The sequence below is a fragment of the Borostomias antarcticus genome, assembly GCF_949987555.1.
Source record: "Borostomias antarcticus genome assembly, chromosome: 2".
NCBI classification, from domain to species: domain Eukaryota; kingdom Metazoa; phylum Chordata; class Actinopteri; order Stomiiformes; family Stomiidae; genus Borostomias; species Borostomias antarcticus.
This window is the reverse complement of record NC_140235.1, coordinates 15,460,208-15,477,707: the sequence shown is the minus strand read 5'-3', so window position 1 is coordinate 15,477,707 and position 17,500 is coordinate 15,460,208. Positions and strand designations below refer to the sequence as shown.

General features: G+C 48.0%; 2 protein-coding genes across 2 annotated transcripts in view; both read right to left on the bottom strand.

The window, feature by feature from the left end:
* dok6 (docking protein 6) overlaps positions 1-402 on the bottom strand; it is a gene marked incomplete at both ends in the record, with an annotated part of 70,469 nt that extends 70,067 nt beyond the window's left edge. Inside the window, one exon of the mRNA XM_084461483.1 lies at positions 337-402. Within this exon, the coding sequence (XP_084317609.1) occupies positions 337-402 (66 nt within the window). The remainder of the gene's footprint in view (positions 1-336) is intronic.
* A 13,436-nt stretch (positions 403-13,838) lies between these two features.
* The window catches only part of crispld1a (cysteine-rich secretory protein LCCL domain containing 1a), a gene marked incomplete at its 5' end in the record, with an annotated part of 14,173 nt that continues 10,511 nt past the window's right edge, over positions 13,839-17,500 (bottom strand). The window contains 9 exons of the mRNA XM_084456587.1: positions 13,839-13,986; positions 14,933-15,066; positions 15,329-15,404; positions 15,858-15,930; positions 16,025-16,068; positions 16,284-16,414; positions 16,558-16,624; positions 16,714-16,774; positions 17,465-17,500. The exon at positions 17,465-17,500 is cut by the window's right edge and continues 168 nt beyond it. Of these exons, the coding sequence (XP_084312713.1) occupies positions 13,935-13,986; positions 14,933-15,066; positions 15,329-15,404; positions 15,858-15,930; positions 16,025-16,068; positions 16,284-16,414; positions 16,558-16,624; positions 16,714-16,774; positions 17,465-17,500 (674 nt within the window). The 3' untranslated portion in view covers positions 13,839-13,934. The remainder of the gene's footprint in view (positions 13,987-14,932; positions 15,067-15,328; positions 15,405-15,857; positions 15,931-16,024; positions 16,069-16,283; positions 16,415-16,557; positions 16,625-16,713; positions 16,775-17,464) is intronic.

The following is a 17,500-nucleotide window of genomic DNA, read 5'->3' as shown; positions in this document are numbered from 1 at the left end:
TACTGTAAGTGTCTAAATAGAACCCACAGTGTGGTATTAATATAGCCTAATGGCAATGACGTAGGAAAACATTTTAATATTGCATTAATGCGTCTTAAGAGCACAGGCTACAATGTGCATACATTATTTTCTGCGTTTCCTTAACAAAATTAAGCGAATTGCAGCCATTAGAGGAAAGTTAATCAAGTTCTTCAGCGTTTTTCCTCCTCTAGAGCGCACAGTAGGACAGCTGCCTATGGAGCAATCAAAGCCTCGTACCCAGCTCCCCTGATGGTTAGAGCACTGCCCGCAAATCGCACTGAGCAGCAGTGAGCTCCTACAGCAAGTGCCACTCACCCCCAGTTTCTTACTCCGTATCCTCACGTATCCCTGTTTCACTATATCGTTGAAGTTAGAGGCCATGGTCAGCGCTCTCCGTTACTGCCCGGAAAAGTAACCTCCGTTTCGGCCCCGAAGTCTCCTCCGAGTCAGTCCAACATCCAGCACGATCGACCGCTGGCAACCTGCTCCAGAGTCAGCGCTCGGGCGCCCGGCTCCGGCGGAGTGGTCCATCCGGGAGCAGGGAGATACCATTCGTCAGCTGATTTGATTCAGCTGAGAGGAGCGCTTCCTGGATCACACCATCCTGGTTCGGCAGGGGGCAACGTGGTTTAAGGTTTAGGACTATGTCAGTGCGCTCAGCCTACGTTACTTGGACTAGGCTGTTCAGTGATAAACAGAATATACATCTTCAAAAAGGTGAGTAGGCTATTAAATGGGGCGTGGCCTAATCGTATCTATAGGGGCCCTATCAATTATTCATATTAATTTATACGAAGATAGGTGATAAAAAATAAAAAATAAAACTTTCACAGTCCATCCTGAGACCAACGGGCAGATCAGACAGATAAAGAACCAGAACTCATGAATTCAACCCACTCTGTTACCTGCACTGCTTGCAAATAGGCAACCCTGGATATGTGGCTTATTGCTCATTCACTTTACTTTTATTTTTTATTTCTGGTTTTTCAGATCATCCAAACATGAACACCCTGATCTGTCCTTACAAGCAGGTTCAAATGAATGCAAAATGCTAATGAACAGTCTGAACATTGCCTGGTGTTCGGACTAAATGCATTACACTTTGTACTTTTTGTTTTGGTTATTACCTGACAGAGGATGAATATGATTTCCATACATTTCACGGGGCGGCCCAATAATAAAGAGAGACAATTTCAGCTTGCATGTGTGTGAGCAACCTGTTCTGTCATTATTAGACAGCCTTGTGCTGAAGACAGTTTTGTTGCATAATAAAGCAGGATTAGAGCTCAAATGTGCAAACCAGACACCACACAAACAACAAAACCAAGGCCACACATACAACTCTGTAGACTATTATCAAAGAGAACTAAACACAGATGCTACATGGTTATCCCCACCCAGTAACTCTAAACCCTGTCATCCTGATGGGAGGAGGGAGCATGTTGTGTTGGTGGTGTGATTGTGGAGAGAGAATGCCAGAGAATTAATCCAGCAGATGGCTCAGGTACATTGATAGGTACATTGATATGAGAGTGTGCTTATGTTTCATTGCTTACTGTACGCTGATTGCAATGTAGGAAGAGAGAGGGCTCATGTAACAAAGGTTATGTAAAGTTTGATTGAAGGAAAAGTAAGACTTGTATGTCTATACACACATTTTCCACTTCCACCTATTCTCTTTTCAGTTTTACATCTGGGCTCAAACACTAGTGGATAACTTAATAGAAATTCACAAAATTGAAAACTTATGGTTTCACAAAATAGATTTTCTGCTATAAATGGACAGCATTTTCTGCTATAAATGGACAGCATTTCAACCGGTCCGACATTGTAGCACAATGCCCCCCATTGCTCAAAATAATTTATTTATTTCTCCCAGAAATGTGTACAGAAAAAGCTATTTTCCACCAGAGAATAAGGGGCTTTATTCACTGCAGATGATTGACACTTTTGAGCACTGTTATTTGTCAAGTGTCAGCCATTCCGTGTGGAGGTAAAACACAATGGCCATGTTCTCAGTTGTACTCACCATGTTCAGAGCAGAGAGAGGAGCTCCCCTACCAACAAGCAGCTTTGAGTTTAAGAGTCATCATGTCTCTCCAGGATGTGGCCTCAAATTTCAGACTTGTCAAAGCTGTTTTGTCTTCAGCATTCTCTTTTTACAGCATGCTCATTCACAATCTCCAAGCGTGTTGTGTTCTATCAACAAACGCAGCAAAGCCGTTTCATTTGCTTAGATATGACATTATTGTCAGTTCACAAGAACTGTCCCACTTTTCTGTGGGTGAAAAGGACTGAATGCAACGACAGCTACTGTACCAAGTGGGTTTCTATTTATTTCAGGTTTCAGGTACTGTAGGTCCTCAAGTCCAACATATGGCCCTGTCATACATGGGCGCCTGCCACTGGGGGTCAGGAAGAGAGAGAGAAGGGAGCAAAAAGACCTTCACCAAGGTCACCACACCAAGCAACTAACACATTTTCTGCTGAGGTGGAGGAAATGAAACTCTCCCCCAATCTGGCAATTTATCAGCTATTGACCTCATAATCATGAACATTTTTCATAGGTGTTCCGCATCAAGGATCTGAGTCACACCATACCCATGATGATTAATACTGTTAAGACAGAGTTGCCCTCATAGAAATCCCAAGCCGCAGTCGCGGTCAGCTTTGCTGTGAGAGCCACGGAACACGGGCAAACAGGCCAATGAGCAAAGGGTTTCATGTATTGGTGAAATATTGAAACTGCCCCAAAGAGCGAGCGGTGAGGTCCACTTCCACCACATTCTAGCTGGCAAACGTTCAAGAGCACAACAGCTGAATAATTAACACATTCCAAATAGAGAGAGTGGTGGGAGGGAGAGAGATGAGAGAAAGAGAGAGCGAGAGATTCTCAATGTTTAGCTGTTTGCCTTGTAAGCACTTACACATGAGGTTTGGGGGGAGAGAGAGAGAGGGGTGTGAGAAAGAGGGGGGAGAGGGGAGAGAGAAAGAGGGGGGAGAGGGAAGAGAGAGGGGGAGAGAGAGAAAGAGAGAAAGAGAGGGAGAGAGAGGGGGAGAGAAAGAGAGAGAGAGGGAGAGAGAGGGGGAGAGGGGGAGGAGGGAGGGGGAGAGAGAGGGGCGGGGAGGGCAGAGTTATGGTAATGTCCTGCTAGGGGTTTCTGTGCCAAGGCTTCTAAAGCATCCCACATGAGCCTGATATGTTAATAGGCACAGTGGTTCTTGAGTGTGATTAAATGTCAATGCCTTCAGGAGAAACCGCTGGGACGAATAGAGAAGGAGGAAAAAGACGAAGCCACAGACCCAGCTCTCAGTCTGAACGAGACGGGCAGCTCTCTGGGTCCTCGGTATGGCAGGGTGTGGCAGGGCGTGACATGGCGGATGGATGTTGTTGCCCCGCCTGCCTGCGGTGTACGGCAGAGCGGGTCTCAGAGGAGCCCACAGTGTCATTTTTGTGATTTACTCCATATGGGTTCAAAGCGTGGTTCATATGGGTTCAAAGCGTGGTTCATATGGGTTCAAAGCGTGGTTCGAGGCCCTCCTACAGTGAGATAGGGAGAACAGTGAGATAGGCTACTTTACCAGAGCAACTGACTGTTTGAGGAGCACAGTCGTGTGTGTGTGTGTGCGTGTGTGAGCACTGGGGGATCTTGCTTCATAACTGGGGCTTTATACAGTAACAGTCTCACTCATACGGAAAGATTGGTGAGAGTTAAGCAAGTGAGAAACGGATAGATGGATGGAGATAGTTCTACTAACTTCTAGAACCCCCCCCCCCCCCTCCGACGGCTCTCTCGCGCGCCAACCCCCCACTCTATGCGAGAGGCTTGGCACCCCTGTCAATCCTAACAAACTCCTGGATTTTCAAGGGCCCTCTCCCTACTGGGGCCCTCAGTACTCAGTTCCACTCCCCCCCCCCCTGTAACGGCCACACCTTCACAACACTCAGGAAGGCTCAGGCACTGTTATACAGTCTGGACTGCTCTGTTTCGCACCTGGGTGGGATGAGCCTGTGGCTGAAAGTGCTCCCATCTGCTACAGCTCGCCATAGAAGGGATGGGAGGAGTTGTCCAGGATGGACTTCAGTTTGTCCCTCATCCTTCCTCTCCACCACGGCCTCCAGGCTGTCCAGTTGTTGGCCCACGACAGAGCCGGTCTTCCTCATCAGAAGGACATTGTTCACATGAGAGAGAGAAGTGATCCTGGAGAGCTGTGGACACATGATCACGACGATGACAATGACATTTCATAAACAATATTCATTTTTTCTAGGCTACTGTTCGCTAGTTGCTCAGGGAACATAGAGACGGAAGAGATGGGCAGTGTTTAGGCTAAAATAATTGTCCTGCAGAGGGAGACATTACCCTTTGCGTCTCTCGGTCAAGCGGCAGTAGCAGGGAGAAGACCCCAGATTCAAATTGGGTGGTCAAACCCAGTGGGTAACGGGTTAACTAATGTCACCAGAAAGCTACCTGGTGGCCTTCACTATGAGGACACTTGAGATTCTCTCGGTAATTGAAATCGTGCTCAGTTCACAACACAAAGGCTCATTATCGTGTCAAGTTCATCCCACTCAATACAGAAGACTCCGGAGGGTGTCGGCAATAGATGATGGTGATCAATTAATCAACCAAGCAATTAACTCACATTCAGGGCAGGGGCAAGAGGGGTGGTACACGGGACGTTGATCAATCTGATGACGTATTGATTTTCAACAAGTAACTCAAGGACGACCTCACACGCCCGGGGGACACCAGCACACGGGTGTGCTCAAGTTCACCAACTCTCCCATACTCATCTTGATCAATGGCGCGGCGGTATCGGCAGATAGGATCTCCTTCGTCGATGCCTGTCCCTCGACCAGAGATCCATAGCTACCTGCTCCCCATATCCCTCTACGGTGCAACAGACGAGAGGGAAGAATTTTGGCTCGCAGCCGCGCACCTACAGAACGGCAGGTTATTGGTTTCCTTATTTAATCTGACAGGCTTAATATAAAACAGGTGAGGGCTGTGCTTTCCTCAATGGCCGCGGCTTGTGGGCCCTCCTCCCCACGTTTGGCACTGGCGCACGGGCTCCAGCGCTGGCCATCCCGGCGCGGACAAAGCCACTCTTTTACCCTCCCTGGTCCGCTCCAACAACGGCCCGTGTGTGAACATGGAAAAAGAGGGCGAAATCAAACCTCTTCTGTAAACACAGAAAGGTCAGCGATGACGTCAGGGCACGGGGACGGCCCCCCCTCCATGATTATGCGACCCCATCAGTACCTGCTGATTCGTCGCGGGTCTTTACGCTGCACTCCATGCACCCTGACCATGATCCCAAATATAAATACACCCGGGCAGGGATTGGATAGGGTTTTGTCACTGAGGTGTGCGTGTGTGCGTGCGCGTGTGTGCTCGTGCGTGTGGGATCGGTTCCCCTGGTCAGGAGTCTTTATACCGGAGCATACAGCCGCAGCCCGAAGAGACTTCTGCTGACCCCAGCTAAAAGTTCAAAACCAACTTGATTATTTTGAGGCACTTTGATTTCGTTTAACCAGGATCTCTATTCTTTATTCGGCTCACCATGCTCTCCCTTCACGGCGCCCGGGCCTTCTAGGCCCTGCTCCAAGTTTCTCTCTAAACTTACTCTCCCATTTATATGACTGCAAAGGAGTGTGTACGGTAGGCTATCTATCATGCGAGGCCGTATTGTTTGTGCACGATATGCAGCTACTCGCATTAGACCTTGTTGTCTTGCCAGTCAACGGCGGCGGAAGGAATGACACATGGGAGGGCAGTATTTAGAGGGTGTCTGGGGGTCCTCCCCCAGGACTTTTTGACCGTCAGACACCTCGTTTCCTGCATTTTGGTGAGTTTTTATGCGGCAGTTTGCATAGCTGCGGGAATGTATTTTGAACAGCAGTTGCTGAAAAAAGGCGTCATCTACCCCCTTGCCAACTGCACAGCGGCGGAAGCACCATGGATGTTAGCGGCAGTGAAACAAAAGTGTTTTATGGCACCGGCTAGTGCAACCACCGTCTTACCTGGTGTAGCTGTAGGCTGGTAACTGGATCAGCTTCTCGAAAAGTAGGCTTTTTCTCCGTTGGCTGCATCATGCACACACACGCAGTGGTGTTGCGGTGGCAAACTGCAGTGGATAACGCGACCCACTGAGCAAAGACACGTCTAAAAGACGTCTTTTAGATGTCTTTTTCGGACTTCCAAAGACCAATTAGGAGCCAGAATGAAAGGTTTTTTTAGACGTTCAGATATTGAACCCGTTCTGCACGTCCACAGACGTCTTGGTTCCAAGCCAGACGTTTGAATATTGAGGGGTCCAGCAGACGTACAAATGGGGTTCTGGACCGGCGGACGTTAAGACATGATCTCCCTGACGTTGCGTGTTTGCTGGGGATGAGCAACACACACACACACATTGAAGCAAAAACATTTTTATTCCATATTAAAGTCTTTACTGTTGATTTATTAGCCTATAGGCTAGCCTAGCCTCGGTGTAGAAACCCGAGGAAGTGTTTTACGTGCACACATAAATCTGTTCAAGTAACGTAGCGCTGTAGCTGTATGAGCCCCGGTGACTCCAGACAGAGGAGGATGCGCTATTGCGCTGTCGCTCCTCCAGATAGCCGGAGCGACAGCCGACAGCGCAATGAGCGCATCCTCGTCTGGAGTCACATCGGGTTGACGTGTTTCCGAGCCCAATGCATAATTTTCTAGCACTCGCCAGGAGAAAGGCTACACGGTTCTCATGATAGCAAAAGGTGACACTGACAGGCCAGATCGTTATTGGGCTACCAATACCCGAGTTCACATTCTCGCGCAAAAACATTTAGTCTACTGCAATATAAATATTCCATTGAAAAGTCCGGGGGCACTTTTTCATTGAAAGTGGGGGGACACAAGGTCCTAGTGTCCCCTAGTTCCGGCGCCAGTGTTGCCAGGGCTTTCATGCTCAGTCCTATTTCTTACTCAGCATTTATTTTTCTTCCCTTTGCAAACAAGATGTTAGTTATGCACCCCCCCAGTCGGATAGACGCTGGCTTCTTTTGAAGATGGAGCCGTTTCCTTCCTGATCCCTAACTCTTGTCTCCGCGGTCGGACGCCAACTTGTATCTCCAGTGACCTACAATCCCAGTCGGCGATCTGACTGGAAGCGCACGCGGGGCTCCGCCCCCAGACGCTCCCATTCTACTCCGCCACTCACTGTAATGGAGATGTAATTGTACAAAATGCCAGTAAATCAGCCATATTTTCCAATAGGACTTGGACTTTTAGTAAGGCAGCTGTTTGGCCACCTAGTGGTAGGCCGCCAGTATTATGTGCTAGTCTCACAGAACTCATTCGTGTTAGATTGCATGTAGTCCAGCAATCGAGATGTCATTCCTTGCACTACGTTTGTTTATTAAAGTTAGTTATGTGTGCAGCAAAAAGTAAGTAGCCTAAATGTAATGACATAAATAGTTCGTTTAGTGTTGGCAATTCGAATCTGCAATCTTCTAACAGTATATTAGGCTATTATTTGATAGTTGGGGTAGCTAACCGATTTGATGTAGCCGCGTAGCTAATTAGCAGTTTAAAGATTAATTTGTTATCTTAGGTCTATTGACATTTCTAATAGTAGAGTGGGATTATTATTTAGAACAGATGTGAAAGAAGACTTGTTTCTAAGTTGTATTAGTTTTATTGTTGATTATTTCATTTTCACAAACAGAACCACTAATAGTAGGCTAAGACAAACAGAGTGGTGATAACTATGATGTGGGTTGAAGAAAATGTAAATATTCCTGTTCGGACATTCGTCTCTCTAATTCTGCATAATTCTTAACAGTAATGGATCTGATGTTCCTCGTATATCTGGATTCCTTAAAGGAGAATGCTCTTTTTCGACAACCTGGACCTTATTTACGGCATATTATAAGACGTTTGACTCACCGAGATAACTTTGGTGTAATTTGGAGGCCTGTAGAAGAAATTTAAAATCCAGCGTGAGCCAAGTATATCCATGTAATGGTGGCGGATGGGGCACCCAGAATGCAGCTTCTAAAAAATCTATTTTCTGCCGCGAAACGGTTGTTTTCATCAATCTATTTTTATGAATCGCTAGTTGTGCTTCCATAGAGCGAGGGCTTGTGGTTTTCACATGCCTCTGTAATATGATCTTTAGAAACGTCTTAAGAAACGAAATAGCTTCCCCACTTGCTCCAGCACACATGCACACAGCGTGCAGACTGGCTATTCTCCGTCTGTAGGCTACACTTGCTGCTCACATTCTCTACGCTACGATCGGCTTCCATCATATTCTAAGTCATCTTCTATATCCTTAAAATCTGATAAATATTCAGCCATATTGCACACAATATTCCAGGCACCAACAAGCCGATCGTAGAGTAGAGAATGTGAGCCACAAGTGTAGCCTACAGACGGAGAATAGCCAGTCGTGCTGGAGCATGTGGGGAAGCTTTATTTCGTTTCTAAAGACGTTTCTAAAGACGTTTAAAGATCATATTACAGAGGCATGTGAAAACCACAACAAGCCCTCGCCCTATGGAAGCACAACTAGCGATTCATAAAAATAGATTGATGAAAACAACCGTTCGTGGCAGAAAATACATTTTTTAGAAGCTGCATTCTCGGTGCCCCGTCCGCCGCCATTACATGGATATACCGGCTCGCGCTGGACTTTAAATTTCTTCGACAGGCCTCCGAATTACACCAAAGTTATGTCAAACGTGAGTCAAACGTCTTATAATATGCCGTAAATAAGGTCCAGGTTGTCAAAAAAGAGCATTCTCCTTTAAGGGAGCTTTGAGTCTGCAGATGAGGACTATCTCATCAACGGCCCCTCAGCCTGTCAAGTAGAAAATGATTGCTTTCGCTACAATATGAGCTGGGCTTCCTCAGGCAGAGCTATCTGAGCTGACACCCCTGCGCTGGCCTCTGCTCCGAGCCTGTTACTGTACGCTGGGCCTTTGCTATTCCTCTTTGCTTGTTTTAAGAAGGCTTTACATGTGGCGCACATCTGCATCCAGCGCACACGGTGGCCTCGCTGGCGTCCGTTTGGAAAGTGCCGCGTTGGTTTCAATGCGGCTGCCGAGGAGCAGGTATGCGTGGTGTGCTCCGGGGCCTCGGGGCCTAAAGCCAGCAAACGGGGAACGATGACGCTGGGGACGCGCATGCTTGGTCTCAAAGCTGTTTGAAATATGACTGGAACTGCATCATAAATGCGCGCGAGCGTGCGTGTGTGTGAGAGAGAGAAAGAGAGGGAGAGAAAGATTGTGTGCCTCTACTGAATGTGCAGTATTTACATAACCAATTAGCACCGCATATGTGTTTGAGTTGAATTTCATTTGCGAGGACTAACTTTCCAGATGTGCTTAATCCCTCGCTAGACTCACCTGATTATGCACAAAGGAAATAATCTTTCAGCTCGGGAGCAAGGCTTTCTGCCATCTTTATGTCTTTGCAGAACAAAGAAACCCTTTCTCCCAGTCACACAGCGAACATTCATTTATTTGTCTTGGAATAGAAAGCATGGAAGGCGTTTGATCTGTGACAGCCTCCCACAATAACTGCTCGACTATAGTACGGTGCAGCAGGTTGACAACATGAAGCTCACTCACACCACAGAAGAGACTAGGTGACTCTAATTTGCTTCCACCACCCCTAGTGCTTTCCACTTTGGCTCACATTACAAACAAAACAATGTTAAGACAAATTCCTGGGTAGTCCCAGCTCTGACAGTATTAGGTCACTCTTGTTGCTAACACCTTGGTAAATGGCCCCTATAAGAACTCTGTAACCTCAACACATGCACACATTCTGCAGCGCATTTTGAATTTACAAGACACTTTGAATGCACCATTGTTGTGGTTTATGGGCAAGGTGTAGCCTAGCTGAAAACCCACTGTGGTGAAATGTCACAGGCAGCCTTTTGTGTCATTGTGGTGTGTTTCAAGGTGGAGAAGTTAGTCTTTCCATGACCAACAACACCGGTGTTACAGAACAAGAGTACAAATACACAACATGTGCAAGCAGCACACACACCCATGCATACTGTATGTGCATGCACACACACACACACACACACACACACACACACACACACACAAACATGCGCATACACTTACACAAACATGCACAGACACACACACATGCGTACTGTATATGCACACACACACACACACACCCAGGACTGCATCATAAATTCCACCTGAAGCATGAAGATAAATAATCAGTTCATTATAATTCATATCTGAAGTGATTTATTCAAACAGATCTGTTTGCCTCTTTTTATCCCATCAGACCGAACGAGGCCTAGCTGCTTAAAACTCAGTGAACCATGTGCAGTTCCCTATTCCCAGTAAAACAGATAAGTAGTGTTTCTATAGTAATAAAGTAGAGTCAGTCGGTAATGAACGGTTTGTACATAAAGAACCAAAATAACTCAAATTTTGAGTCACCACTTTGCCAATGTGGAAAAGGCTTTTTTTCTCTCCAACAAAGTGGCTATTCCATCGAAGCAAAACACGTACAGTGTGCATGTAATATTTTTGGATCATGAGGGTGAAAAAAAAACTCCCTGTCAAGCTTTTATGTTTAGTTCGTATGCCAAAGTAAAGGTACAACTAGAAGAAACACAGACGTTAAAACTGGCAGCCATAACTCTTCGCCCCGGCGCTGACAGCTCCTCAGACGGCTCCTCAGACGCCATCGGCCTATCGACCGGGGTCCAAGCCTAACGGCGGCGGGAGGCGACATACGACGCAAGCAAACGTGTGAGTAAATGAAGAGCGGATCAGCGGCCAGCGATGCACGCACACGCACGGGCGTGTGTAGTAGTTCACACACATAGAGCTGCTACACAGGCAGCACCCCCCACACAAACACCCCCCCCCCTCTCTTTCCTCAGGTATATTGGTTCTGTTTGACGCAGCCTGCCAGTCTGCTGCCATGCAGCGCCACATTTAGCCCAGACTGCAGCCGGGGGGTGGGTTGGGGGGGAGGGGGGCAGGCGGTTATTAATGGCCTCCGTTATTTTAGACGACAATCTGAGAGCACCGGTGGCACCAGGCAGACCCTGCCGGCTCTGGGCCGGTCTCTCAATCCCATCTGTCTTCACGCCGTCTCCTTGTCTCGCTCCTCGCAACGTCTGTCTCTGTCTCCCTCCCTGTCTGGTCTCATTCCTCCCTCCCTGTGTCTCTGTCTGCCTGCCTGCCTGCCTGTCTGTCTGTCTGCCTGTCTGTCTGCCTGTCTGTCTGTCTCTGTCTCCCTCCCTGTCTGGTCTCATACCTCCCTCCCTGTGTCTCTGTCTGCCTGTCTGTCTGTCTGTCTGTCTGCCTGCCTGCCTGCCTGCCTGTGTCTGTCTGCCTGCCTGCCTGTCTGTCTGTCTCTCTCTGTGCATGTTCAATGCAAACATCAAGTCCGTAGGTATAATCTCCAAGACCTCTGTCTGTGAACATGTGTTTGTGGATTGTGGTTAGCAGAGGGCATAGGGCTCTCCCCGGGCTAAGAATCACCAGACTGCAGATCACATGGAGACCAGGAACGCATCTACCTCAAGCAGCAGCACTGTACCCGACGCATGCACGCACACGCGCGCACACACACACACATGCAAACACACACACACACATACATGCAAACACTCACACAAACACACACAAAACACACACACACACAGTCTTTGTCTGCCCTGTGCTAAGTGGTCTAGCATATATAGCGTAAGGGTCAGTGTGACTCAGGGTGACTGCTGCTGAGGCCTGGGACCGGGGGATGAAATGAAACGCTTCCCCCCTCTCTCCCTCCCCCCGGGTCTGGATGGATGGGTGTGGGGGAAGGGGGAACTGACGCTGCAGGGCTGGAGGTCCCGGTCGAAATCACAGAAGGGCGATCCTTCAGCATGGCACACGGGATGGGGTTAGGCGCCCTCTCTGTCTTGCGCCAACAAAAGCACAGACTTTTGACATCGATGGAGAAATGTAAGGAGTCTACGGCTAGCACCGAAATGAGATGGAGATTATCGTGCAACATTTCTTGCCAAGACCGAGCAAGCTGCATACGTGCTTCTTGGCACTATATGGTGTTGGCTAGCCCGACAAGGATGGAGGGAGGAGACGGAGGTGAAGGGGCGTGGCCTCCGGATCTGGTCCAGAGTGTAACACGCTGAATGTTTCCAAAAGCAGTTGTGTAGAGTGATTGTAATGAAGTCACACAAAGAACAGCTTGGAAGAAAAATGTATAACTGACCCCTGCCTGGAAAATATAGCACAAACTATTGCTGGGTGGGGAGTGCGTTGTGTGTACTGTATACAGTGTGTGTGTGTGTGTGTGTCTGAGTGTGGGGGGGGGGGGAGAACCACCCTCCTACGAGGCATCAGGGAAATATCAAATGAAGTCCAGGCCAAGTGGTAGGACCCGAGCGCCACACAAACACACCATTATGTATTGGTTAACCTGGGATTGAATATATTACTATAAACACCACTCACAAGTTTACATTGTACAACGTATAAAATATCCTGGAATGAAAAAAAGAATAAAAATTAGGACATTTTAGGAATTATGAATCCCTTAAGATGACATTAGACTTACGGTAAAGGGATAGGCATTTTTATTGCAAAATGAATTGATTTTCTCTAACAAATTGAGGTAGGGAAATATATGTACTGTACATAACAAAATATGAACTTACATGACTGATAATGAGAGCACCTTTATGAAAAGCTGATAGCTGGTACAGTTTAAATAAACACTTTAATCCTCCTTCAAATATCTAACTCAATATAAATTGTATATTCTGCTTTAGATGTTGATAGCACACATGATTACATGATAACACCTCTACAACATTTGATATGTGTACAAGAACCATATGTTTAATGATGTGTCCCTGCAGTATACTGTAGCAGTTGGGAGAGATTGAAGTCCTTACATACGGGTCCTTCGGTAGCTAATGTATGTGTTTTATGAAATTGCTCTGTATTTCACAGTTCAATAACTAGGTACAACAATAACAAGTTATTCTTTATTTGGCCTGTAGATTCCATCAAGCACCACTGCATACCGGTGTGTACCAGGTCATCACCAGTTTTACTTAAGTTTATCAGTTGTGAGCATTACATTTCTTAGTAAAACCCAGGATAAGACTAGCTAAAACATGACTGTAGAATAAAGTATGATTCTTTGTTGTGGACAGTTGTGCACTTCCTGACCGGCAGGGAGTCTATCTCTGATAAAGATCTAACACAGCCATAACATCTCTATGGGAACAATAACACACACAAAACATAGCAGCAATCCTTGACTCACCATACTGATATAACTGTATAAAACCTCGTACAAAAATAAATGCATCATAATTTGTTCCACTTATATTCTTTAAAGAAATAACCACAAAATCTGATAAGGCACTTTTCCAGAGCACCAGTAACATGTGCCTAGCTTGAACAAGTCCAAAATGACATGCTCTAAAAACAGAAAAGAAAAACAGATTCATATTATTAAGTGCTAACATGAAAATTGATATCTACTGTATGCTTTTTACATTTCATCACAATTTGTTTAAAAGGCAAGACAAAGGTAAAACACAATAGACACATAACCCACCTATGTACAACATAATAATGGTGAACTTATAAAGTATATGTACAGTTTATACCTCATCCCCCCGCTCTCCAACAAGACAACATCTAAATGTGACTGTACCAACCCAAACCCCGCCCCCCAGCACTGCGTTTGTTTGTGTCAAGTTTTCTTTGTTCACTTTCTGTTGCCGCAGAGACGACCCTTGGCCTGGTGTGTGTTGAAACCCCAGAAACATGTGGGTGGTTGTGTTTGACGCCGGGCCTGATTACCTCCCGTTTGACAGCCAAGTGCTCTGCCTGTGTCTGGCCGGGACACCCTCCACAGCGCTCAGATCACAGCGAAGACCCGGAACGCCTTACCCCCCGGCGGGTTCTGGAGGCTGGGGGGGGGGAACAAGAGAGAGGGGGGGGGAGGGTCAGCCGGGGGGGGGGGTCAGCTAGGGCGCGGCACGTGTTGGGAGACGGAACCCGCCGCGCTCACGGGAGGCTGACAGATGCACGCAAACACAGACCTCGCTCTGGGTTTCACAGGGAGACGTCGGCGTCAAGCTAGCACAAACACAGGGATGACAGACACAGGGATGACAGACACAGGATGACAGACACAGGGATGACAGACACAGGGATGACAGACAGGAGCCAAACAGAGGGGGGGGCGGAGCTCCTCAAAACAAGCAGATAGCTCGGGCTCCACCACCAAGAAAAATATGAAAGGCGTGAAAACGGAAGTGACAGGCAGACACAAACACACGCCAGGCATCCCACCACGCTGAAATACACACACACACACACACACACACACATGGACAGAGTGAGAGGGAGATGAAAAGAAAGAAAGAAAGGGCGAGAAAAGACAGAGAAAAGGTTCATATATGTACTGTCCTTCTGGCTTGCGACCAAGTACAAGTAAAGTAACTTGTCACACTGGCACAGGCTGTATTTGGCTCAATGTGACTTTCCCTGTCTGAGGCAGGTAGCGAGCTCGGCCCTTAATGTCTTTGGAGAGAAGCGCTGCACACAGAACCGTCTCCAGACACCATAACTCAAGCGACATTCCAATCCCAGTGAGGAGGGGAATTCATCTTTCCCCCCCTTGGAAGCCCCACCCTGCACTTAACCTTCTTCACGTATCTTATCATGAAATATATTCCATATTTGTTTATATGAAATATATTCCATATTTGTTTATATGAAATCCCCCATAAACTATTCCCCCCTGCGCTATCTCCCTGGCCTGGCTGGTCCGACCACGCTGATGCGTGCTGCTGCCCGCCCCCCCCCCACGCCGCCCCCCCGGCCAGATTAGCCCGGCCCCTCCCCTCGTACCCCTCAGAGAAAATGCCGTTTTGGTACGAGGCGATGTACTGTCTCCGCTTGTCCACCGGCATCACGTCGATGTAGCCGCCCGCCGCGTTCCGCACCACCCCCGCGTGGACCGCCGTGCGGCAGATACTGGACCTCTGCATGACGCGACGGGAACGCCAGGCCGGGCGAGGTCGAGGAGGGGACACAGAGAGGGGGGAGGAGGGGGCAGAGGAGGGGACACAGAGAGGGGGGGGGGGCAGGCCGGGCGAGGCAGAGGAGGGGACACAGAGAGGGGGGGGGGGGGCGTTTTGAGTCTCTGTTGGTTTTACAATCTCACACTGCAAGGCTGCCGATATGAACCAGACCGGTAGACATGGGAGGGGCCGCCAGGCCAGGACAGGACAGGCCCGGACTTACGTCTGAATAGATCCTGGTGCCGATGACCCGGGATGTGTGCGGGTTCTCTTCCATACAGTTGCTGGGACAGTACAACCTGAAACACATCAGGGCAAGATCAACCCACAATAGAGGGTTTGACAGTAGACTGAGAGAAGAATACAGGAGATGGAGAGAGAGAGGGAGAAAGGGAGAGAGAGAGGGAGAGAGAGGGGGAAAGGGAGAGAGAGAGGGAGAGAGAGGGAGAGAGAGAGGGAGAAAGGGAGAGAGAGAGGGAGAGAGAGAGGGGGAAAGGGAGAAAGGGAGAGAGAGAGAGAGGGGAAAAGGGAGAGAGAGAGGGAGAGAGAGAGGGAGAGAGGGGGAGAGAGAGAGGGGGAAAGGGAGAGAGAGAGGGAGAGAGAGGGAGAAAGGGAGAGAGAGAGGGAAAGGGAGAGAGAGAGGGAGAGAGAGAGGGAGAAAGGGAGAGAGAGAGGGAGAGGGGGAGATAGAGAGGGGGAGAAAGGGAGAGAGAGAGGGTGAGAGAGAGAGAAGGGGGGGGGCATTGTCGTACCTTGGACAATGCTTGACAGGTTTCTGATAGGAACACATCTGAGCTACTGTCGTCTCACAGGTGATGGCTTTCACTGAAAGACGCAGGCGGTAGGTCAAACCAAGAAGACTCCAGTGAGACATAAATACGATTGAAACGGACAAAGACGACGACACTCCAAAACTGACCTGATACTCTGTCAACGATGAAGGCATTGGCGCTCTGATACTTTCTGTGAAAGAGAAAAGCTCACATTGTTGTTCTCCAAGACTGTGATCATCCATCACTGACTTCAGACATTTTAGGACCAGATATGGGTCAACTAGTTGTCCCTTTCAAATAGCAGTTTGCTTGAGTCTGCCCGGCGTGCCAGGTGGGCGGAGTTTGAAAGAGGAAAAGATTTCAAATAGTATTTCAGGATCTAGGAGCTCCTCCAGGTGTCCATACCCAAGAGACTGCACTCCGTTCTTGTTGGATTTGATGAAGAAGTCCTTCCTTCCTTGCCTGGTAACGTCTAGCCAACCCCCGTCGTTGTCTATGACCCCAGCATGGAGACCCGCTCTGCAGATACTGGACTGCTACAAATCACATCCCATTTAAGCAAAATGTTATTTGCAGTTCTAATTGGCGCACACACTGCCGCTTTGAGGGTAGTTTCAGTGATACCAGTTAGCAGACAGGCACACTGAATTCAACCCACTGAACATGATAGATCACTCACCATCTCATAGTGCACAGTTCCAACCACCTTCCCTTTGCTGTCGAGGCAGCCGGCAGGACACTCATACCTGTGGACAAGCAACCAGAAATATGACCACATGTTCCCTGGAGTAGTATATTATGTAGAGGTAGAAGAGTTTGTATTTGATGACTTTACCTATTACATGTTGTTCCTTTACACTGATCTCGTAGTTTAGTGTCACAGGTCACAAGTTGGGCTGAAAGACACACGCATACACACACACACACACACACACGCACACGCACAGTGCATGTGAGTCTTATTGCGGTGCTGGTCTCCTCTGAAGCCTGGAGCCCTACTCTGAAACCCAGGTCTGGAGTGGAACCCAGTTAAGACTATTCTTGTGATGCATTGAGAGCAAAGTGAGGCATTCCTGGAGCGCGGCTCGTCAGGGTGGTCAGCAGAGAGGAGCAGGCTCAGCTTACAGCCGGGCCCCACTGCTCAGGAGGGAGGAAGCCATTTAAAAACCACAGACCCCCCCTCGGCCAGGCAAAAGCAAACACACACTCAGGAGATGGCCGTGAAAATAGAATAAAAAGCCTTCCCTCCCCGCTCCAAAAAGTGACTTGCAATATAAAGTATACTTAAAAAACTGTCAGGGCGAATCAGGGACTTGACAGATAAAGGCTGCAGAACTTCAAGGCAATTGGGGATAAATGGCAGGAAAACATTTCCTTTTTTCTTTTTTGCTATCCATTTTGCTTTATCAACAATACCCTGAGGGAGGAGGAGGGCTTTCAGAGTGCCAATGACTTTTTTTTCTTTCTTCCTTCAGACCCAAAGCCCCCCCCCCCCCCACCATCCCCACCCTCCAACACCAGAACCTGTATCCCTCCATTTTGAGACGGAAGCCAATCCCTGAACAAACACTTAAATGGCCGCTTACACATCTGCTGCGTGTTGGCCACCTCGTTCTTGTCCA